The 25,601-nt window shown below is 37.7% G+C and overlaps 1 protein-coding gene across 1 annotated transcript in view; it reads right to left on the minus strand.

The window, feature by feature from the left end:
- Positions 1-2,818: 2,818 nt before the first annotated feature.
- The window catches only part of LOC136747544 (transcriptional enhancer factor TEF-1-like), a 64,360-nt gene continuing 41,577 nt past the window's right edge, over positions 2,819-25,601 (minus strand). The window contains 12 exon segments of the mRNA XM_066700429.1: positions 2,819-6,716; positions 7,724-7,876; positions 8,406-8,546; positions 10,723-10,896; positions 12,335-12,459; positions 13,909-13,970; positions 14,271-14,317; positions 14,646-14,780; positions 16,110-16,121; positions 18,690-18,832; positions 18,835-18,904; positions 23,426-23,490. Of these exon segments, the coding sequence (XP_066556526.1) occupies positions 6,603-6,716; positions 7,724-7,876; positions 8,406-8,546; positions 10,723-10,896; positions 12,335-12,459; positions 13,909-13,970; positions 14,271-14,317; positions 14,646-14,780; positions 16,110-16,121; positions 18,690-18,832; positions 18,835-18,904; positions 23,426-23,490 (1,241 nt within the window). The 3' untranslated portion in view covers positions 2,819-6,602.

The raw sequence follows: 25,601 nt of genomic DNA on the forward strand, positions 1-25,601 counted from the left end.
AGTGATGACTGATCACCATTTCATGATCAATTGCAGCTCCTATATTTTATAATGAAGAAACACATTACACAGTGGGCATCGCTAGGAGGGAATACAGAAAGCATGTTGGAATGCTTCCATATTTCTAAATGGACACGGAGCAGAAACTAATGAGCCCAAGGTGTGTGTGTGTTCATTGCCATTTGAGAAGCAGACGAGGGAAATAAGTCAACAGGCGTTCTGTAACGAAAAGTGCCCCAATAGGATGAGACTTGATCAATAATTGACCTGCTCTTATTCCACAAGTCTATTCATCTTATGTTCTTATTTAACAGGGCAAGGGAAGAGAAACCAGGGTTGTGGAACAGCTCCACATCAGAGCCGCTTGTGTTAGGGCAGTCTGCAAAGCCCCCGGGGAAGGAAGATCTGTAATTCCAGAGCATTCACAGGTAGGTCTATCTGGAGCAAAAGCAAAGACGCACCTAGAACCACATATTTTCATGAACCCATGTCATACTTTTATCAGGTCTTTAAGTATCACTGGGATAATATCCTTCGTTTTGGCGATTAATTTGGTTTAAAAGTGATGTGATTGGAACATTAAAAGGAGTTTAACGTTTGACTAAGTCACGGGCTTCCAAAATGCTGCCTGCCTGCCCCAGGGTGCAGCCCGCCCAACACTTTTAGCTTTTAAAAAAACAATCTTTACCTAATTAGTTCACACACAGGAACTAGTAGGTCAGTAGGGCCTAACCACCTGCCCACCACTACCGCTGTGTAACTGACTGCCACCAGGTGTCATTCTAGCAGGTTACACTTCACCATTGTTATCAGTCAAGAACTGTTTTGTCCCACATATGGATTTCTGATTATGTGCCCCACTACTGAAACAACTGGACACTGGACTAAGCCCTAAAATGGAACATCAATACAATTTAGTTATGGAGCGTTCAGTGACTTTTTACTCTGTTCCTTCACCTTATTGCATAAAAGAAAATGTTTTCATGTGATCCTGCTGACTTTTTTTGTGTCAATTCCTGGGCGGATAGCATTATCTATGCAAGACCAAACAACCAAACTATGTCCCACACAACCAAGGAAAAATCATCTCCAGAAAAAAGTTTCCATAAGACACCACAGGGGGGACCCCTTCTCCACTCTTTCCATTTGGTCTTCCTTGCTTTCATTAGTGGGTCAAATATGTGCATATTCACTTGCAGAAAGCATGAGGCATGGGGGTTTGATCTACTGCAGGGGTGGCCAACCCTGGTGCTGGAGAGCCACAGATCCTACAGGTTCTTGTTTTATCCAGATCATTAACTGCTTAATTGAGTCAATTGTGGGTCTTAATTAGGCAAATTGTCCGTGTTCATGGTATCCAGTGATTGGTGATTTGCAGAGACCTGTAAAACTGGCAGGATTTCAGCTCTCCAAGAACAGGTTTTGGCCTCCGATGGTCTACTGGAAAACAAATTGTTAGATGCTGGTTTCCTGCTCCTATATTGGAGATCAAAATGGACATGCTGGATGTTACTACAAAGTTGTATTTCTGATCACTGATGTTTCATTTAAATGTTCAGATTGCAACGGATATACACCAATCAGCCATAACATTATGACCACCTGCCTAATATTGTGTAGGTCCCCCTTTTGCCACCCTAACAGCCCTGACCTGTTGAGGCATGGACTCCACTAGACCTCTGAAGGTGTGCTGTGGTATCTGGCACCAAGACGTTAGCAGCAGATCCTTTAAGTCCTGCAAGTTGTGAGGTGGGGCCTCCATGGATCGGACTTGTTTGTCCAGCACATCCCACAGATGCTCGAATGGATTGAGATCTGGGGAATTTGGAGGCCAAGTCAACTTTGAACTCATGATTCATCAGACCAGGACACCTTCTTCCATTGCTCTGTGGTCCAGTTCTGATGCTCACGTGCCCATTGTAGGCACTTTCAGTGGACAGGGGTCAGCATGGGCACCCTGACTGGTCTGTGGCTACGCAGCCCCATACACAACAAACTGCGATGCACTGTGTGTTCTGACACCTTTCTATCAGAACCAGCATTCACTTTTTCAGCAATTTGAGCTACAGTAGCTTGTCTGTTGGATCGGACCACACGGGCCAGCCTTCGCTCCTCACGTGCATCAATGAGCCTTGGCCGCCCATGACCCTGTCGCCGGTTCACCGCATTTCCCTCCTTGGACCACTTTTGATAGGTACTGACCACTGCAGACCGGGAACATCCCACAAGAGCTGCAGTTTTGGAGATGCTCTGACCCAGTCGTCTAGCCATCACAATTTGGCCCTTGCCAAAGTCGCTCAGATCCTTATGCTGCCCATTTTTCCTGCTTCTAACACATCAACTTTGAGGACAAAATGTCCACTTGCTGCCTAATATATCCCACCCACTGACAGGTGCCATGATAACGAGATTATCAGTGTTATTCACTTCACCTGTCAGTGGTCATAATGTTATGGCTGATCGGTGTATAAAATAACACAAATGCAGGTTGTGTTTGTTCAACAATGCTCTTGGCTATTATTTGCTAATTAAATATTTTAAAGAAAAATATCAAAAAAAGTTTCCAAGTTAAATGTTTGCTCTGCTTTCCCTAGCTATAAATAACTTTAAAAAGATGGACTATTCACTGATCTATTAGGCTGATCAGAATGTTTTCAGGACTGAAAGTGCTTAATAAGTCCAGGTCTTAGTCAAATAAAAATCACGATTAATCAGAATGATCAGAATTCATTAGATATGTTATAGTTAACTGCATGTCATTCCTCAGCATGTCAGTACAATGCATGGAAACCATTAAGAAGAAACAGAGGGACCAACACATTTTTATTATTATTTATTGTCAATTGATATTGTATGCATACAAAGTTCCTAGAAAGCTACAAAATATCTACCACTTTATCAAGAAGGCATCAAAATGTTACCGAGCAAAGACGAGACCATCTGCAGTAAAGACACACGTGTAGCAGGTGTTTTTTTTTTCTGTTACTTTTTTCCTGCACTTTACTGTCATGTATATTAAAGATATCACACATTTGTACCGAGAAAAGCCAGGATACAGTTTTTTTTTTTCTTTTTTTATACAAAGCACCTTTTAAAAAAATTCTCTGCACACAAACCCTACAGTTCTCATGATACTATCCAAACTAAAGAAAAGTTCACTTTAAAGCCAACATTTAAAATGGTTATTAACAAAAGGTACCAGTACCTACACATAGACAAAATACAAACAGAAAAAAACAAGAACTGTACTGCCGATATGTTTGCCAAAATTCCTTTTGATGTCTTTATATAGTGTCCATTATATTAAAATAATATTCTTAAAACATTCATAGACTTTAAAGATGAGAAACAATCTTAGTATCCAAATTTTAACAAGAGGTATTATCAGGTGGTTCAAATCGGAATTTACATATCAAAGCTACCAGCAGTGGGGTAGTAACAGTTTCACCACTGACCGAATTCTGAATATGCGGAAATCATCACAAAAACCATTTTATACACATAGCACAATAAAACATGAACTGAGTTAATTTCATTAAGTTATTTATAAATGTGGAACACGTACACAGGGCAAAACAGCCGTCAAACACGAAACAAAACCTGAAGATCAAACGAGCAAAGGCTATTTGTTTGGAAATTATACAAAACTCCATAGTCTACTTCAGGCACATAGCGATATAATGGGCAATCTTACCAAGTTAGTGTTTGTTTGTGTATTTGTTTTATTTATATTATTTTTACAGTGGTGCTTTAGAGAGCTGTTGCCATTGTATGAAACTTAATGCATTATTTTAAAAGAAAACATAATTTGGGGACTGGCTTTTACATCAGTATAGATTTATGGAGTTATACATTAAAAAAAAAAAAAAAAAAAAAAAAAAGTCAACCTATTAGGTTATATTCTGGCACAAAGGCTATAAAGGAGCACCCTCTCCAAAGTGAATTTTAACTGTAATTGATATGAAGCAGATTCCTTCATTTTGACATTTTGAAGATTGGTGAAATGAAGTTACGTGACACCTAACATCTACAGTACATTCTGACGTCTCATTCCTTGGCCTACTCACTAGTGTTATAATCTCGTATCATTCCTCTCTGTAGTGCAGGTATCAAGAGTTGTTTTCAGCAGTGTCTATAGCAGGCAATGTCTTGAATCGAGCTGAAATAGGAAGATGCATATTTCAGTGTGATCATTCTGGTGGCTATATAAGTTTGTAGAAGAGTATGCAGCGTTAAAAACATGATAACAGCCTTCAAACAGAGAAAATATACCTTTATATACAAGAATAAATAAATGAGATTGTGAAATTGACGTGTTAACTTGGAGCTGATTTGTGCAGTCACTACAGATGTGGCTTGAGACTTCCCAAGCCTAAATGCACTGAAATATGCTCTTACAATAATCCGCTGCATTGAGGATATGATAAGGAATATAATTACAAACTTTAACTAGTCCACCACAGGACTGATTCTAACAACTTAAAACAGAGTTAAAAATCACTTTGGCGCAACTCCTTTTCTTATTACGAATTCTAGTTAACATCACCAGACACCGAACGCATAGGTGCTTTTTGAAATGATCTTTTTCCGCTCCCAGATATCATAGAAGTCATTTTGCACCCTCTCTCAGTACAGCAAATTGTTATATTCATAATTATGAATAATCGGTTTATTTTTCTACTTGGAAAAACTTGCTGTGACTCATTGTTTTAATTCAATACTTAACAAAAAAAAAAAAAGGCATTGTGGTGATCAGTTTTCTCTTTTTTTTGGTCTTGCTACAATTAGTAATACTTTATATTGAATCAGTCTTTTCTAAGCTGGAAATCCCAAACCAAAGGCACTTTCATGCTACAGTGCAGGAAATTGCTAGAGATCAGATGCATCTCCATATATTTTTGGTCATTTAGATTAGAAAAGGCAAAGTTTGTTTAGTATATATTGTCCTACCCTGTGGAAAATAATCACGTCAAAGTGTTTGTATGAATAGATCTTGCAGTATTTTTTTTTGCACATTCTATGAAATCACAGTTAATTTTGATAAGGTGAGTTAAGAGTTGGCTTCTGTGAATGTAAGAGAATGGCAGCGACTCGCAGATACTCCAGTTATTCTCACAGCACGCTGCCACGTCTTAGCGGTCTAGACCCCAAACAGACAATTTATTACAAGTAAACAAAGTTCAGTATTACAACATACACTAAGGCACTGTATACTGTTATACTTTGGCAGTTCTGTATGATAAAAGTCCTACAAAGTTTGACGATAACAAAGTCTTCCAGCTTAGGAAAGAGCTCACAGTTTTAGTGGCATCTTTTGGATTTCACACCACCACATTTAAGGCTTGGAGTAATATAAAATGAATATTGTAGGCCACAAATTCATAGGACTTGATGTGTATGTAAAGGCAGCAACCAACTGATACTGGATAAGGAAAAAAAATAATAAAAAAAATAAAAAAATAATATATAATATATAGCCTGTTCAGGAATAATGACCCATAACAAAGTAAATGCCATGGGAACATGTTAACTTTACCTGGTATTCCAACACGATTGATATTTTAAAAAGTGATCCTGTATTTTGTGTTGCACAAAATAATTTCCACGGTCAATCTTAAAAAGGCAAAGAAAACAGGCAACCTCAATAAGGCGTGTCCTACGTGAAGAACCAAGTGCTTAGGACAAGGCGACAATCCACTTTGTAAAGAATGTAGTGCTTATTTTATTTTACTTTTCTCTTCAGTTCAAATAGTTTATACGAGGGAGAAACTTGCAGCTCTGGGACAGAAATGAGGGTTCAGATCTGCAACGCTTTTATTGCAATAGGAGTTCTGTCATGGCCAAGAAAAAACAAAACTAAAAGTATATATAGGCCTTATTATCACAGTGCATGTGTTTTTCTGTTAGTCACCCGCCTTCTGATTCAATTAAGCACGGTCTCTAACAGAATAGCAGTGTTTGTGGTTTCATTGAAAGCTGCAATTAGTCGGACAATGTAGTGTATTTGTAGTTACGTTGGCCATCTTTAATGTCATCAAAATAGTTTTTTTTTTTTTTTTTTTTTTTTTTTAACTTGTAAATGTATTTATCCAAAATTATATCTTTGAAATACTTTTTCTTTGGAAAAAACATCAATATATATATATAGATATATATTTTACAGTCTACATAACTCATGATAAAATGGCTAGTGTCTTTGAAAACTCTTCTTAATTGACACCACAGAAGAAAATAAAATAAAAATATCTATTGATCAAATGCAACCCAACCAACAGATAATTTGTGTCATACTTTACGAACTGCCACTTTATATATACATCTTCCTAAGAACAGGTGTTGATTAATCATCCATTAAAATGAAGAACTATTTCAGTATCAAAACATTTTACAACTGTACCGCAATGCACAGCTGTAGTCATACACATATACATTAAAAAAAAAGACAAAAAATACACCCCCCTCCCCGCCAAAAAACAAACAAAAAAACAGACTTCACCCAAACTGGTTTAAAATAAATCTGGGTATGATTTAGATTAGAGGCACTGCCACTTGTATTGAGGTTATCAGTCTATATTTAAGGTTTTCAGTAAATCCCTCGGCCCTCATTCCTTCACAAGCCTGTAGATGTGATGCTGGGCCCCGTGCTCGCTGTTTGACACTTCAAAAACACACGCCATACACAGCAACGTTTCCTGTGTGTCCCTGTTCGATACCACCTGAAACAAAACCAGGGACAGGATTACACAGTCATACAACACGGACAGTGGTGACACAGTGGTGACGTGCAATGGCTAACATTTATTTATCAGTTTGGATGAGAAGGATGCAAATAAATAAATACATGAAATCAAATTTAGGGCTTTATATTGCAGGGTTTTTGTTTTCATCTTTCACTTCCAGGTTACACTGTTAAGACTATCATTCCATTTGGATGAGAGGAGAACAAACCGTCCTTTTCATATTTCAAATGTAAGGTTTTTGCTTTGTTTGTTTTTGAAATCACGCATTTCTTTTCTCCACAAATCTATATGATCCAAGTCCTGAATGCCAAATAATCCTGTAATGCTATTGAAAAGTAGCTGGGTAAAGCAGAGCCAAATCTGAGTGTAAAAGCACAGGCTGAATTGAATCTATAGAAATGGGCCTTGAATCTTAAACCTCTTCCTTTGTTTTGTATATCCTGTTATCTTTCTGCAATCCTTTGCATTTAATGATCGACAATAAGATTGCGGTGACCCCCGTCCCTTGTCCTGTGATACACAGTTAGGGGCAGGAATGTAAAAAATGCCAGTCCTTCAGATACTTTTGGTCAGTTTTGGGGATGCCGTCCAATTTCAGGCTCATTCAAGCTCCCCTTCTCTCTCTGAAGAGCACCGTCACATAATTCCTTCACATCGATACAAAGGCTTTGTAATGAGCATGATGGGTCGGATGGCCTCCATTTGTAAACTTTCTGATAATGTATAGGTATTGGAGGATTTGTTTGGCTTTGCACGTGAACATCAATATACCACTCATGATTTATTTACAGCTGCAGAGGTTCTTCTCATTTCAATTTCAGCATCAATTATTTTGCCGTAGCCGTGTTTTGAATGCTGTGGTTAATTGTCTCTTCTGGGTGCAGTTCCCTTGTGCATTTCCTCACAGGAACCAGTTAGTGTTTGAATCTTTGTTGTCTTTGTTGCTTTAAACATGAAAACGATGATTAAATAATTTCACTTACCAATAAAATCGTGAAGTTCTCCAATACACTGTTCATCATGTATTTTTCTGGCAAATGTTTGAGCTTGTGAATAAAGTTGATCATATATTCACACATGGGCGAGCGGCTTATCCTATATACAAAGCGTCCGTTCTCAAACCTCGCATATTCAGTCTGGGACCAAACAAACAAAAACAAAAAACAACATTAAATTGTGTAGGAATGCAATTCACCAAAGTTATGGAACTTCTATTTCTGTTCAGAACAGAGCTCCGTGTATAATGTGATAAGTTTAAATATACACACACACACACACACACACACACATACATATATACATACACATACCTTACATTTGTCTGTGCATACATATTGCAAATACACTTCACTTAATAGTTTATTCATTTTCATAAAAGCAGTTTTAATATGAATCATGACACTGGTTATAACATTACAGCCACCTCAGATGAGGCTAAATACAGTCTAATCCTCTAGCAAATGGTGCAGAGTATAAAGTATCACTTGAGTATCATCTATATTTTGAATACCTGGTTGTACAAGTTATACATTATAATGTTCCCAAATATATAAAACACTTCGAAGAAGGAAGCTCACTAGAGTCAAAGGGATATTTAATGTATGGCCATGCGTACAAAATGTATAATGTAACTGAAAACTGCAGTATATTTATAACACGACTCACCTCTACTTTTTCTACCACTTGTTTGCCGAAGGAGCACACCTTGGTGGAGCAGGTGATTGTCATGTTTTCAGAGCTCTCGTACTGACTCGTGACACCGTAGAAAGCCCCGGCATCGTCTTGAATGTTGCAGTTCAAGTCAGCCTGTAAATACAGCAAAATGAATATCGATCTCCTATTCAAGAAAATATATAATTAAAAGAAGAAATATAATTTTAAATAACGTGACTGTACTCCGACGTTCTTATACATCAATTTAGTTTTAAAAAACTGAACAATAAAAGGTGAAATTTACTTAAACTGTACATAAAGTAAAGATTTGTTGCCCTCAAGTGGCAAGTTTGATAATTTCTTCTCCCTTTTGTTTTCAGCTTCCAACTAATTTCTTCACAAATTTGCCGTGAGATTTTATTATTTATAGGCATAGGAAACGTGTGTGTTAATACAGTCCCACTAAGGCAATACAGCACAATGGACAGACTGAGCTCTTGGGAACATTGATGCTGTAGTACAGCATTTCTCCATTGAAATCTATTTAGTGTTTCCACGTTGCTCTGTGAAATATACTGCTGACAGCATCAAAAAATGATAAGATAGTGCTTATAAAACGTGATTTTTATTCACTGCCAGTCAACGTGTCTTCATCCTTCCATCATAAAGATTATAGATGCTCGCTGCTCTTAGTTTAGACTGTTGCTGTATAAAAGCTTTACAAATCTCTTACTAACACCACACACTTTAGACTGATATGAGAAAAATGTCACAATTTCACGCTGCCATAGTCTCTGGTCTCCAAGATATTTGGTTTAATTTCTCACAATTAGACAATGAACATTTCCAGTACAACCCAAATATTTGTCATGGGAGGAAAATATGACTGATGTAACCACAAGCAAGCAGGGGGGCTTAGCATGTATGCTAAACAATAATCATACTGTGTTTAAGTGTCAAAGAGTATCTATAAAATTGTTTCTGAGACTAAAACCTGGTGTCTGTTACTGCTGTAACATATTCTTGCAAGCATTTCCCTCGTTCATTAGGAGAAGCAGTTATTTTTAGAGATAATATTCAGGAGAGCATTATTGTGCAGATTCTGCAATTCATTTGAAATTCAGATCTGTCCAGTACTTCAAAAAGAATATGAAAAGGCTTGTTCTGATGATGATATGCATTACTTTGTATGAAGCTGCTGGTTTGCATTTTGTATTTCAGTAAATACATGCAATGTTTAAACAGCTATTAAGAGCACAGTAGGTCACTTCATTGTTTTAAAAATACTGTAGAACAGACTTATTTTGGGCTTTGATCTCACTCTTTAGTGCTGCATTTAACCAAATATAAGAAGCTGCATTTCATAGATACCTATTAAATTGCATTGAGCATTCTTGAATGCTTTGTATCTTCCCTGATCAATCTGCATGTAAAGATCACCACCTATACAAGTAGGGCAGCTCCTCTTCTAATACATTATAGAGGGGGCTTTATGTTACTAATTAATGAATGCAAACCAACGAAAATGCTTAGATTATATTATATAAATGAATCACATTGAAAACAATTAACTAGTCCTTCTGTGCAAGTGTTTTTTTCAAATCTACATTTGACTATCTACAAATCTAGATTTTCACTGATGATAAAACATTAAAAATATTTTTTAGTATCTGATTAAAGCCTTCCTTTTTAGAAAATTATGCATCTCAATTCACTGTACAAGCAGATAAACTGCAGAACCAATAATTGTTGGATGGTTACTGAACACCCATCTTCAGAAAAGTGTATATAGACTTTACACTACGACTTGAAAAGCAGCAAGTCTGACATGTTAGAATGGATGTGAAATGTCCTATGCAAATGCAAGGCTTAACAAGAACCAGGCCTTAGACGGGAAACTTGAGAAAACTGACCTTAACTTCACTCTACCCATAAAGAGCCCGTGACAGATGTTGTATTTACAGGAGATGTTGCTCAGTTGTTCAGTCATACATTAGAGTAAACATTTAAATGGGGAGGGGGCACCTTGGAAGTGCAATACATTTCACTCAGCAGAGGGCAGCAGTTGTGTGTCAGTTATATGGCGTCCTCAGCACCTGTCGCACTGTAGGCAGGTGTTCAAACAAAGCAACAATAATGCCCTCTAAAAGATACTGACTGAAACACGCTGTGTGACGCAAGACGTGGGATCTATTCACAAGTAACAATGTCTGTCTCCAAACAAACAGCTGAAGCACACTAAACATTTAGTTTTGTCTTAAGCAGCCTTACAGAGTACAGAATGAAAAACAAATTCCACAAATCCCAGCTCGAGCATCATAAAACTCACCCAAAATTTCACAAGGAAGAAAGAATTCTGAGGACCCTTGCCAAAAAGCTCCTTCAGACCTCCTTTCTTTTCAGGGAATTTGTCATAAATCTGACGAATGTCTACAGATTCGAGCAGGGCATCGCTGTAGGAATGATTGGTTTGTCCAATATGCACAAAGAGATGCTTGTTGTACTAGAAAAGAAGAAAGATAACGGTGTCAGGAAAAAACAGAGCTGAAAACTGAAAAAGAAAATGACTGGTAGAAAACAATGGATTATCAAGTGGGTTCCGTACTGTATAAATCAATTGAATGGTTATAAATATTCGACTATACATATAAAAGGATGAATACATATACAATACATAAGAATATAGTTTAAAAGTATGATCTCTCAGAGATGGACATGGAGTCAGAACTCTAATCCCTCTTGGAGTAAAATTACATGACCTGTGGCCAATATCACACCACTGCAAGACCAGCAAAACACTTATTTTGGCCAGTCCCTGGACTCCACTGAACACAGTGGGCTGTCCTCGACCGATCCCTGTAACAACCTCCCAGAAGGCGGCCTTTCCAGGATTTCCTCGTATGGATTGTCAGAAATGGGCTGCATTTCGCAGACAAGTATATATTATATACATTTCTGCCTCAACACATACATTCTCACTGTGTCGAGGGTCATCTGTACATAACCTCGTGTTGAAGTCTTTCTGAGGGGAAGTCTCTGGAGTTCTCTGTGGAACACTGTATTGAGTTAAAGATTGCTAACCTAATAAATACAATTTTGAAAAGATTTCAAGTATTCTCAGAAAACCTGTTGGGGTTTCTTGGAATACATCAATTTAGAGAGGCATTTATGTTATTTGATTTTATGAAGGTTGTTTCAAAGACATTGTTAGCCTTCAGTTCAATAACTGTTTCTACGAACCAACAACTCCACAACCATCTGAAATATTTTAGCGAAAATAAGATAAATGGCTGTTGTCATATAATATCAATTGAAAAATAAAATTCATTTAGGAATGCAGACTAACCATGACAAATCACCCATGCAGAGTGCAAATAAAATATTTGATTGTAACAGAATGAAGGAAAATCATATTTTTAGAACAGCGAGCTCAGCGTGAAATGTTTTTAAATGTTTTAACGCCTTTGACTCATCTTTGGTTCTGGAACAAAGTTCAGCTTAAAGTACTGGCTCCATCGAAGTAAAATGGTTTAATTAAATACACATATATGTATATTCTTCTTTAAAAATTATGAGTATTATTAATTTTGTACACAAAAAGTGGATATGTTCACCACAATGCTCCAAATTCTCCAGATGAGGAGGTAATGAAGGTAGTTCATGAAATGCCATCGGATTTTTTGTTTTTCTTCTCTCAACAAAAGGAGTGGATACTATGACATGACAAAGCTCTCTGAATAGAGGCCTTTGTGTCAAAAAGCATTTCCTCTTTCAAAATGTTCAGATCAACCATTAAAACCACTTGTTTATGGGATCGTGACATCTATAAAATACACAGGAACTCAGTTTTGATACAAGCAGAGGTTTAGATATCGGAGAGTAAACTGCTTGTGACTGAAGTCCTCTATCATGCGGGTGATGCCTGGGAGTAAATTTCTCACTGATTCTGGGTCTCTCTGTTGCTCCAGGAAGGCAGAGAACTCCACCAGCCGCAGCTTGGAGGTCCCGATGGAGCGGCCCTGCCATGCGGGGACGGTGGGTGCTGGTGCTGCCGCCGGCTCGTATGCTGAATATGAAACAAAAACAGACCCCATTAGCAAATCTCCACTGCCAACCATCGCTCACATTACTGGACCAAACCTCTCCACTGATAGATGTCATCCAGCAGATGCAAATCAAACCCTATACCCATAACTCCATGCAGGGCCTCTACTGGGCAGGAGCAGAAAAGCCCCTGACAATGCAACCCACCAGCAAGAACAGGGATTGTGCTTTTGTGATTGACCGCAGGGTCAGAGTTTTGATTTAATCCAGGCCTAGGACAGCAATTGAATGTCCTTTTCCTTTCTTTTTTTTAAAATGAGAATAAAAAGGGAAAGGACAGCATAATATTCGGAGAATGTAAGTACCGCAGTGTGTCTGCACAATGCCAGGACTGTTCTCTAAACATTCAGTAGTAACTCAAACAGTCACAGTAAGTGCAGTTATTAATACCAGGACTGGGGGGCACATGTGAAGAGGCCTGGCTAGGTCAGGGCTGCATGGAGTCTGGGAAATTAAATAGAAGGCAAGTTTCATATCAGACACGAGGAAGTAGGTGATATTGTAAAAACTCGGCACAAATACAGATTTCCACCTCAGCTGAGTTCATGCACAAGAAAGGAAGAGCAATGTAAACTTTTGGAGGGTTGATTCGTGCAGCAGGCGGTATTATTCCACAAAAAGAGCTGATTGTATGGAATGGGTTACCACTGTGAAAACTAACTCTCTCTCATTAGGACAGTGTGGCTGGACCCTCTGCCGCTGGCTTTACTCAGACATGAACAGGCAGGCAGGGCTTAAAACTTTCATTCTTATTCTCAACTTCTCTTGAATTATAGCCTTCTATGGCCACACTTATATATTGGTTAATTTATTTACTTATTTAATTTATCTTGCAGTAACAGTAGATTTAGAAAAGGAAAGAAAGAATACAGTTATCACCAAATCCTCAGCCACCTACAGCCCACACTGGTCACCTACAGCTTAATGGATGTTTATCAATAGGGTGCCTTCCATTGCAGATAATAGCCCAGGTAGCCGCTGCCATTTCAAAGTACTGCCCCCCCCTTTTCTTTTCTTTTCTTTTCTTTCAAAAGAAATGTGTTTTTGTGTACATTTCCCCAGCTCACAGAAATTCAGCCCATGGACACGAATCATTTAATCAAACTCCCTTCTTGGTCAATAACTTTAGAAGGGGGAAGAAAAAAAAGTTAAACTTAAACCGAAGAGAATTATATTTAATAATATTCCTGACTGAAAATGTGAGTGGTTTTATTAGACCCAAATTACAGCACTGCTAGAATCAGTTTGTTCTGTTCACATGAGAAAAGCAGCTTGATATGATGGCCACACTTCCATACAGCCAAATCAGGTACTGCTGAGAGACTTAAGAACAGGGGAATGAACATGATTAAGGCAACTAAATAAGAGGGAATGCAACTCTATTATCTGAGAAGAGTGGACTGCATCTTACCTGAAATAGGTGTTGTTACTGCTGGCTGGATAGGATAGGCTTGCTGAGCAAATGGCTTTATGCTAAAGCAGGAAGGAAAATAATAATTAAAGAAGCTCCTCACAGATTTGAAAGTGTATTCTGCAAGAAATGCCCGGTGTTACTTGGTATACAGCCGGCATACAAAATGCTTAGAATATAATGGCTAATAACATGCAGAACCGCATTCTGTTGCTGGATTTTTGTGCTCAGTGCAGTACAGGCTTACAGATGTAATCCATCACTACCATTCACACAAGCAAGTGATTAGAGGCCGGGGCCTCAAAAACAAAGACACTACAGACACCACTCAAGAACACCTTCCATTAGAGATATTTACTTACTCTTGCGATGATCCCGGCTGTCCTGTCGATATCATACCCTGCCAGAACTAGAAAACAAGTAAATGAATGCCTCACCAAGACAGCTGCCTCCCTACAACTGCATGGGTTATTCGTTTACCAAAATGTTTCAACCAGAATGAGAATTAAAACACACATTTCTTATTCCACTCTTGTAACAATATGCATGGAACAATTTCTCATCGCTTACATACAAACATGACAGTAGAAAAAAATAAAACAATCTATTAATCTTGAGATTAATCTTGCCTACATACATTGTTAGACTTAAGCCAAAGCTCCCTAGAACTACTTGTATGATTAGAGCCCAGAAACACATTTCCTCAAATCGGCAGTGTGGCTTTGGCCGTCTCTTACCCCAGGCGTTCCAGGAAAGGTTGGGCGCGGGATGCCAGGCAGACCCAGTTTGTTGTGGATGGCAGTGGCGGAGACAATCTGTGCCGATGACATGGAGGCCATACTTTGCAGTGCTTTGTCCTTCACTGTTTGATCCTTCAACAGCAGTCACACAAAAGACTTAACATTACAGGAAAGGGCTAGATGCTCAGGAGCAGCAGCAACAACAAAACAAAAGCTACACACACATAAGCCTTGTTCAATGCCAAACAGCAAGCACAGGGTTGTATTTTATGTTTTAATATTTCTAGATAACCACATCTAAAGATAGCCAGGTTTTGCATCTGTAAGGCATTCGATATTCACCGTAGCTACAGATTGTACTTGAATTCCACTAAAGTGCCGTATGCACGTCGTGTTGTTTTCAGTATGCCGTGAATGCCCATTTGTCCTCTGGTCAAATATTGCCAGTATACTTAAATAATTTAAGATAAGTAGATTTAATGAATTAAACATTATACCCTGTCAATAGGCTCTCTTTTTTGGACTTGCATTTTCAGGAATAAAGGCAAACTAAGCAAAACATATATTGCTTTCTCTAGAGTATTAGATTTCTCCTTTTCCTCCCCAGCACTGAGATTTGTAAAACATCTCGTGTTCAATAAACCTCACTTTGTTTGAAACAGCCCTGCTAGCCAGAGGAGCTGTCTAATAAGTTAGTGGGGAGGACATGGTTTTTAGTTAGGAGTTGCTTTTGTTTCTTTATCAGTAGCCTTGGAGGATAACCTATGTGTATTACTCTATAGAATCTGCTACAATTCCAATTCCGTGGGTTTCACTGCAATAGAGGGCCTTAAATGAAGAGAGTTGCTTTTTATGCAAGTCAATTATGTGAAGTCCCCAGCATTTTACTGAGCAGGGTCAAAGTTGACAATGTCACGCACCAAATACGTATTTTGTTTCTGAGACACAGTTATTAAATCTAAATGGTAAACACTTTAGATTCACTAAATCTAGTGATATATGAGCTGAAAGTTCTACTGAATTACTGTTAGAAAACACTATTTAATCATGCAGGAAATTTTTTGCGGGGTGGTTCTCTTTTTGCCAATGTTTAGTTAGTACAGCAAAATCGGAAAAATGTTGCCAGGTTTTTCCTTTGAATACAAAGAGAGCAAGCAGGAAGTTTAAAATGTTTTATAAACATTTAGGTGAAATGTCAGTAAACCACTAGAAACAGGAGACGAGTGTACAAAAAGTAATATGCAGGTAAGTTTAAACAAGCAAACATTCTGGGTGAGCATGCTGGCAAGAAAGGCACCGAGGAGCAACAGCACTGTCTTTCAACGATGAAAACCTCAACATTAGAGACCAAACGAGAAGCAGGTGTTCTTGAGGGGATGCCATCTATACTAACAGCAGAGATACTGTAAAAGCTAGCCTAGAGATGGGCCAAGCAGAGCTAAAGTACAAACAGATACTTACCATGCTTGTGACCTGAATGCAAACAGATAAAATTCATTGTAACATTACAAGCTTCCTGCCAATTGACGATACGAACTGCACATCACACGATACACATTTGAAATGGAGGAATATAGTCAATATTGATAAGTAAAAGTAATCCATGAAACGGCAATGGAAGCGTTTGGCTAATTCACCCATTTAAATGATATGCGTCAGTCTGCCAGATCACATATTCACAACTTTTTCTACATACAATGCAGACTAAATCCATTGGTTGTCCATAGTCTCTGGATTGAAATGTTGTAATTCATGTTAGATTAAAACTTCTATGAAAATTCTATTGAGCACATGTTCTGTAACTGCATCATTTTATGTTTATAGTATTCAAAATGCATTGTAATAATCACAGCAAAAAAACACTCCTTGCCAGCATCATCTCATATTTATGAAATATCAGGTGCAACTCATTCAGATGCAACGTGAATTGAAATTCCATTCATGGCAGGATTATTTGCACACTCTGTCATCTGAAACAGTATCTGATGCTCATTTAACAAAGAACTAACAAATGTACTGAAGAATTCTGTACCATAAATATGTAGAAAATGCACAGCAGACAACTCTTCCCCAGTGTCCAAAATGCACTGGATTTAAAGAGTCTGTTTTTGAAAACGTTTCATATCACCACTGCCTAGATTTCATTTTGGTCTACCCATAGAGTACAGTAATATAATGACAGTAATTTCACTTAACACAGAGCAGATAAGAAAAGAGGATGTGGATTTACAATGCGCCGCTCAGAAAATGGAAGGACTGCGCTTGAATTCTTTTCTACCCTGATCTCTAATTTGCTTTTGATTAAGGTAGACAGTAACACATACAAAAGCTGGCTATTTTATACTCAGGCAACAGCCACTGTCCATGAAAGAACGTGCATTCATAGCTGCCCCAACACGCTGCCTAATGAGCAGCAATTAATCCATCTTATTGTGTTGGGAAATGCTGAAAACTGTGCACATCAAAGAAGATTTTAAGCTATCTTTCAAGTTCTTTGTTCTTCTTTTCAAAACCCACTGAGAAACCTTTGGATATATATTTCCCCCCCAAAATATATGAAGATACAATTAGCAGGACTCAGGGAAAATATTTATTATGCATAATTAAATAATGTCAATGTATACATTTTTCCATTATTCTGGTTGGAATTAATCGTGACCGGGACATCTGTCTGAAAAGACCAGGTGATTTTCAATATCTTTATTAATGCAGCACAAGGGAAGCAGCTGTGGCAGCCAAAGTGAATACAAGATAAGTCTTTAAAATTAGACAAGGAGAGAGAGGGAAGAATACACAGAAAGCTGTAAATGGACTAAAGCCTGATTTCTTGCTCTAAACTAAGGCAGTTTGTTTTAGCAAGAAAAGCCAAAAAAGAAGAAAGCAATAACAGAGTCTGAACCTACAGGTATTTGCTACTGCGTCTGATTAAAATAAACCCAAAAGCCAAGGCATTGAACCCCTGCCCTTTCAACCCCAGTGCTCAGCAAGGATAGCTTACAGCCACTCACTAACAGCCAATGCATCTTGCCAGCATGCTGCCCATTTTAAACTGCAGAACTAAACACTACATTTCTGTTTATATGCTTGTTATAAACAGTATAATGTGTGACACCATCAGCTCTATGGTAAGCAATTATTTTAAATAACCACGTGTTATTTGTTTTGAGCATTGCATTGTCTCTGTAGATACTGCTGATTAAGCCTGTGTTGAAGATCTCACTTTAGTAGGATGCTATAGGCAAAGCTGCCCCTGTTCAAGAAATAGTGAAGTTACAATGAATGCTTCTAAACACTACATTTGATTCTAATTTGTATTAGAATGCAAAAGTAAGATGGATATGTAATATGCCTATTTATAGTTGAATAATTAAATCTCTTTTCAGCAGTATATTAATTTCTTAACTTCAGAAATGTATTTCATAAATTAATGATTCTTTCGTTCAAGAATAAAAATTATTGCACTTGCAAACAATTTTATTCTGTGACCTAGGGCTGGATTAAATCAAATCTTTGACCCACCTGCTAATAGAAAACTACACAACTGTACTCAGTTGCACCTTCATTATTAGTTAGACAGCACTTTCCTCTAATCAGAAATGTAACTGCTACTATGGACAGATTTGTAGTTTTCTATTAGCAGGTGGGTCAAAGCTTTGATTTAATCCGGCCCCTAGTAGATATAACAGACAGAAAATGAAAGTAGCAATCAGTCGGCTCCAATTTAACATTTTCTAAGATTCATGTTTTTCTGGTAATCAGATTTGTTTTATTTTGTATATATACATATAAAGGTTTGGAAGAGTTCGGAAATCTTTAAGACGTACAGGTTTGCTCAAAGCAAATGCACATATTCCTTAAAACAAATCCTTCCCACAGGCTGAAGAGGTGCTCCTTGACTAGAGGTTTGTATTATCAATGCTAAACAGACCGTCGCATGCGAGAAATCTAGGTTACAGGAATCACAGGCATTCACCCATCACCATGGAAAACAGGAAGTGATACGCTTAGCAACCACAAGCCCATAAGCAGAAAAGCGCATACCTTTAGCTTGGAATGAAACTCACGAGATTTCCTTCTGGCAAGAACCTGAATGTGACTAGACACCTGCAGGGTAGGGGAAGGGAGGAAAACAAAGGAAAAGCCTGTAACCATGGAGATGAAAAGCCCCCTGCAACTGGGCAAGCCAGACGTACCTTGATGGCGGCTTGGATTTCTCGAACTTTCTTTCTTGCTAAGACCTGTATGTGACTAGACACCTACATTGTTCAAATTTATAAAACAAAAAAAAGAAACAAAAAAGGGAAACCAATTGTAAAAAAAAAAATACATATCTATTTGTTAATATACTTAGGGAAATGATGTGTCTCATCAGCCAGCTAAGCTAGTAGGTATTCTGCATTCTCAGCCACGCACCAAGCTTCTAAGCAACCAAAGCATTGTTATATAGGTCATCATCACTTAAGTGAGTTGATTAAGGAAGACAGACTCATTTACCACATTTAGTCATGAGCAGATGTCAAATGTCCACTGTGTGGCAAATGAAAGAATTCCGGAAATGTGGCATATTTTTTAAGAAGGGTAAAAATGAAGTTAGTTCCATTCATCTTGTATGTTTAAACACTTGAAGAGATCGAATTATTGTCTTTTCTGAGCTTAATTTCACCACGGGGCAAATACGCGGAAGATTTCAAAGTATTCTCACACAACCGGCAAGTCAAGTCCAGTGAGGCAATAAATCTGTACATTTTTTTTTCCCATTTGTAACACTTTACATTTTTATCTTTTCAGTCTAAAAACCTGTAGGTTGTGATTTCCCCACTGAGAATTAAAACATTTTATTAATGTCTGACCAAAACCTGATTATGAAAATAATAAATAATCTGGTGCTATTATACCCTTTGGGGATATTAGGACAAGAAATATTAAAAACCTCTTATTGGGAGGATAATCTCCAATGAAATAAAATGCTGTTTAAATAATCTGCAGGTCAAAGCTTATCACTGGTTCCATATGAGGGATCGTTTTAAATGGAAAAAACATATGACTTTTCTTTTTCTCCATGGGTTATATCACTGTTGGCCATCCTCTCTAAAGAAGAATTACTAGTGACAGGTAACATAATTTGACTGTGATACACAGCGATGGTCGTGTTTCCAAAGCAGTTCTGTTTTGTGTAACATGATAAGCAGCTAATGAATACAAATTTAAGCCAAACATATATATACTTCATTACAGCATAATTATACTACATTTACAAATAATTTACTTATATCATGAACTTGGCGGTAACAGCAAAATATTGTTGCAGTCTCATCTAAATCTGCTTGATTGCTGCTTTTACATTTTCTATACCTTAATGCATAAATAGCTATATTCATTTTCAAAACCGCTTATCCTGGTGAGGGTTGCGGGGAAAGCCAGAGACGAACCCGGCAGGCATAGGGCGCAAGGCAGGAATACACCCAGGACGGGACGCCAGTCCATCACTGGGCAAATAAATAGCTATATATATATATAAAAACTTAGAGAATTATTAGCATTAATAATTTTACATATACAGTCTAAATTACTTCAATATTCTATAAAAGTATTTAAATTTAGTGTAACAAACCCAATGCTGTAAGTAAAGTAAAATGCAAAAGACCTCTCAGTGTAAATGAACCAGATTGACCTACAGATGAAAGAAAAGGAACGGTTATCGGTCAATACAAGTGACCCATCTTAAGGAATTGATTGAATTCTTTGTAAGATTGCTGTAAGTGTTCCATTTGACATACAAGCATTTATCATGGACTCCAGCCACCGGCCTCGAGCAGGAATCCTGGTTGAAGAGGATCACAGTTTCGGTCTGTTTATCTGGCACTGCTTATTGCACACACTTTTCAATACTGTGTTCAAAACAACAATCTTTGAACACTTATCTGTCTGATATGTAACTTCCTAAACCACACACATATAGGTAGGGCCACTAATTTGTTCAGTTTTTAGCTCATTTTACTGCTAATTTCAAGTTTTTTTAAGCAACCATTTTTAAATTATCAATTGCAAATGAGGATTAAAAAGTAAAATGTTACATTATTTATTACAACACTGGGACAATACTTTAAAATTAATTCAGGCTTTAATATTACATAGACATTTTTAATATTGACCTGCTTTTGTTAAACCAGCATTCTAAGCATGCTTTTATATATAAATAAATTATATATATATATAGGGCTGCAACGATTAGTCGTCTTAGTCGACTTATTCGACTAGTAAAATACGTCGACTTCTATTTCAGACGTCGAATAGTCATTCTTAACCGTTCTTATGAATATCCTCGGCCCGTATTCCTGCTCTGTGTGAGAACAACGGTTTCATTCCAGGCAGCAGTAGGTGGCAGTGATGTATAACCACCTGTGCGCCTCACTGGAAAAATGTCTGAACCTGCACGTCGCAGCCAGCCACCGCGCGAAACAAAACTCGGGCGAAAGCATCGAAACTGTGGGAGTAATTATAAGAGAGAACGGATTATAACTGTACGGTGCTTTGTGGGACTGTGTGAATCGGAATTAGCTTTCCAAAAAAACACATCCGACAAGCTTCAGCTTAATTAACGATGAATTGCCAATATCAGCGCAACTGTGGTGTTAATTATGAAATTGCGCTGAAGAAAGTGTTGCATTTACTGTGCTTGCCTCTGACGTAAGCTTTTCTCTCATGCTAATTTATGCAAAAGTCTATATCCAAAATTAGACATCGAATTTGACATACCTAAACATGCATGCAATCCTACACCTATCTTCAATCGTGGCACACGTAGACGGTATGGCCTCATGTAAATAACTTAAAAGTGACTTGAATACAAGCACACCAGAATTTCCCCGTTAAAATCAATTGGCTCTCGTCAATGCTTGTGCAGCGAAAGACACAGCATTGAACACATTAATCGACTTAAGCGGAGAAACTCAGGTTTACATGTAAAGTCATTTTTAAGTTATGCTGTAGACATGTGGGATATTGCGCATACGTGTGCCGCGATGGAGGACACATGGATTATGTGCATGTTTCAAGCATGTCAAATTCTACATAAAAGTTTAGATATAGACTTTTGAAACGTAGACTCTGGGCGCTATGGAGGACAACAGGGCTGAGCATTTAACCACTTCAATACCATGATGTATGCACATATGTCACATGACAACCCTCAGTACCATGTAGTTTCATGTCATCCCAAAGCCAGTGTTGTAGAAGGTGAATTGAAAGCCTGGGACGGCGATCATGCCATGTTGTTTAGAGCCTCCATGTACCTGGGCATGTGTAGAAGTCTTCTGTCTATTGCGGCAATCCATTCAAGTATATCAGTATAGTTTTATATCATTATTGCTAGTTTTATTAATAGTTGTACTTGTTTAATTGTAGTTTATTTAGTTTTTAGCAAAGCTATACAGTACTGTGGTGAGATGCGTTAAAAAAACAGTGCTGAAAAGAAGGCAATGCAGCAGCGTTTGCGGCAACCAGATCCGTCACAATGCTGCACGGAGCCTGTAGCGCATCTGTAGCGCTGTCTTCCAAGCTTATTGTATTGATCATTTCAATACATTGCACAGAACAAGCCGCTCATGGCACAGGTGTTGATAGAGATTGAGTTTTCATTGATAAATACAGTTCATTGTTTATTATAGCCGTTTCAGTGTAGTTTATTATTTTCATATGAGTTCCAGTGTATTGCATATTATTAGTGTGTCAGTGTATTGTTTAATACATTTATTTTCATTTTAGTGTATTTTGTATTACAAAAGTTTGTTATTTATTATAAAGTATAATATAAAAATGCATTTGCATAGTTTTCTTTGTTCAAACATAAGAAAACAACCTTGTACTTATCTCTTTACTGAACATGAATATGTAGTACACAGCAGCATAAAGAGGTAATGAAAAACACCATTTGGTAATTTATTTTGTATTTCATTAATCATACATTTACATTTTAAAGCATTTTCAGGCATTAAATCATTATCATTATTTTCAAAATGTGGTACCCTGGGAAGGGTTTTTGTTTTTTCATCTGGAGTTGAAGTGGTTAAATGTAATGTAAAATGTCTTGTCCTCCTTCGGTAATCAGAACCCTGTATTTACAGAGTTCGGTGAAGTCGAGAATAGGATGCCATGTTGGCACCAGGACCCCATAAGAAAGCATTGATAATTTATTGTTGTGATTATTTGAATAATATATATATATATATTATATATATTACACACACACATATTGACAGTATGATTTAGGTTAAGGTAATTTGATGCACAGTTTTCTTTCTTTTCTTGGTGTGTCTGCTGTATTTGCTTCCATTGCTTAAACAGTGAAAAGTGTGTAAGCATTGACAATACATCTCCGCAGCACTATGTTCACATGCAGCACACGGTAAAAGCAGGCTAGCGTAACAAGACTTTCACATAAACCAGAACCACTTACCACACTGCTCACCATAGCAAGTGCCAGGTTTGTTGATTTTCCTGGGAAGATAAATCGCTATGATCTGAAGCCACTCTTGGCAAACTGACAGGACATGCGAGCGCAATAAATGCATGCATGTGTACATGTGTTCAGGTCACTTAAGTGATGACAGCATCGCACTAGAGATGCAAACAATATACTTAAGCAAACAAGTTATAATAAAAATGCCAGTGATGTTCACGATAGCTCCGCGGAGCTGAAGCAGGGCAGCCCGTACAGCCAAACATGGTTGTGTTTCTTCATTACGGAGCATGCAAGAGTTCACGTTGGTCTCTATTACCTGCTTCCTTGTCCTCGTCTTCCCTGTTCTTAGCTTGATGTATCTGGCTATCAATTCATTCCGACCTTTAAAAAGAGAGAGAGAGAGGGGGAGAGAACAGGCATATTAAAACACAAGGGTTTCAAAGTAATGTTTTTAAATGGTTTCACTGCTGCCAAGCATCATTCCCTGTTCAGGGCAGTTTTCATTTATGCATTGGTTGGTTTGATTTTTTTTTATTATAGTACACGTCCAACACATAACATTGTGTCCCATAACGCTTTGAATATGTAAGATAAATCAGAGCCCAGTAAATAAATACATACATACATATTTTGCTAAATGTTTATTACCCATTTGTGCATTTTTAATAGTTAAGCGTAATATAATTACATACTCAACAGATGCTACTACATTAAGCACTTAAAGGAAATCTTTCCTAATGAACATTGTGACCTTTATGTCTGGAAGGCAGAGCAATGTCTCTAAACAGCTAAGCATTTACTCATTCAATTGTTCCAAGTAAAAACGTCACTTCCCGATAATAAATCATATATTGTAGTAACAAAATTATAAAAGAGGTGTCAAATAAATATATTACCATTATGTTTACAGCATGATATATAAATGCAATGTTATTTACAAAATAATTAATATTCAGTCTGCTAAGCCAGTGCTATGCCCAGAACTTTCCACTAATTGCCAAGGCAGTGCATAATTGACCCCCTAGTTAGCCTCGTCATATGTTAATTACATACCACTACCCCAAAACTATTAGGCAAATTATAGGCAGAGGTTGTGAATTGTGAAGCCAGCTGTAACTAAAGGCTGAAGTGTGTATGTGTGTATATTATATATATGTTGTATTCTTCCTGTATAATCTAATAGCTTTTTAAACAATTTAACTTTATGAATAAATATTATTAAACGGTCATTCCTTTATAGATATGAAACCTTTATGAAGAGATGGCATTTGATCACAGGTGAACGCCAAATCTGTTCTGCATCAAGACTAAGGAAGGAGTGCATAAAGCAAGGGACACAAACCAGTTGAATACTTCATTTGCATTGCATGATACAGACTGCAAAAGGGTAGCCCATATAAGAGCCATTGAGAAGTTTACATTTTTCTATAGGATATCACAGGTAGCTTTAAATGAAACTTGTGAAAAGATATGTTGCATTTAAGAAACTGAGCCCAGAGTAAAATTGTAATTCTCCTTTATGACTTATTGTGTCCGTCACATTTGTTTATTTTACTATAAACATTTAAGTTTGAAATTCTAAACTGTATTTTTCATGCATTAAATGACAGATATCCAGTACCAATACTCAATTTACATTGAACAGTGATAAGTCCAGTACCTACATGTCAGTTCTATTTCCAGCTTTCACTGTGTAGATTGAGTGACTCGCCCTGTACAGAGTCAGTGAAGCGTACGATTCCACCTGCTGGTTTTCTGTTGTTGTTGTTGCGGGGCTTTTGTTTTTTTTACATCCTCATACCAGGTGTGGCAGATGAAAGGCTAATCTGCCTCTGAAGTGTAAGAGCACATCTTCAGTTACTCCCATTAACCACACCTGCCTGACGGAGGGAGCGGGAGCTGATAGGGACACAGCCTCTCTCAACTTCTCAAATTGCCATCACCTTAATTAAGCTTCTTCAGAGTGCACCTAGTGGGAGCTTTGTAAAAACAGACATTAACTTTTCTCCAGCAATGTATTTTTGTACTACTATTAAAAATCTTAGGAATCTCAAAACATCCCCCTTGTAGATAGTAAAGTCGAGAAAAATGCATCGAGTCAAATTATGAATGGTAAAGGTATATTACATGACACTAGGCACCCCTGTGTGCATCTCGGTTTGTACCAGCACCTTCTGAAAGGGGGACACATCAGCCGGACAGGTGTTTTAGTGTTCTGTGCCGTCAGTTGCTAAACGACAAGAGCTATGGACGGAAGATGGGCCTTGCTTTCTTAGCGGGTATCGTTTTGTTAAGGCCACGCCAACTGCAGGAGATCATGTGACCCCGGCCAAATAAACAGCATCTGGGGATTTTCAATTACAGCCCTTCACCCAGCATGCCTGCACTGTAATCTCTACCAGATGAGGCTAGGGCCTCGCTATTTTCAATAATTCACACACTGTGTACACATAACATGACAATAAGGGCATTCATGCAGACGCCTGATTCGT

Source organism: Amia ocellicauda, chromosome 4 (assembly GCF_036373705.1).
Source record: "Amia ocellicauda isolate fAmiCal2 chromosome 4, fAmiCal2.hap1, whole genome shotgun sequence".
Classification (NCBI taxonomy): Eukaryota; Metazoa; Chordata; class Actinopteri; order Amiiformes; family Amiidae; genus Amia; species Amia ocellicauda.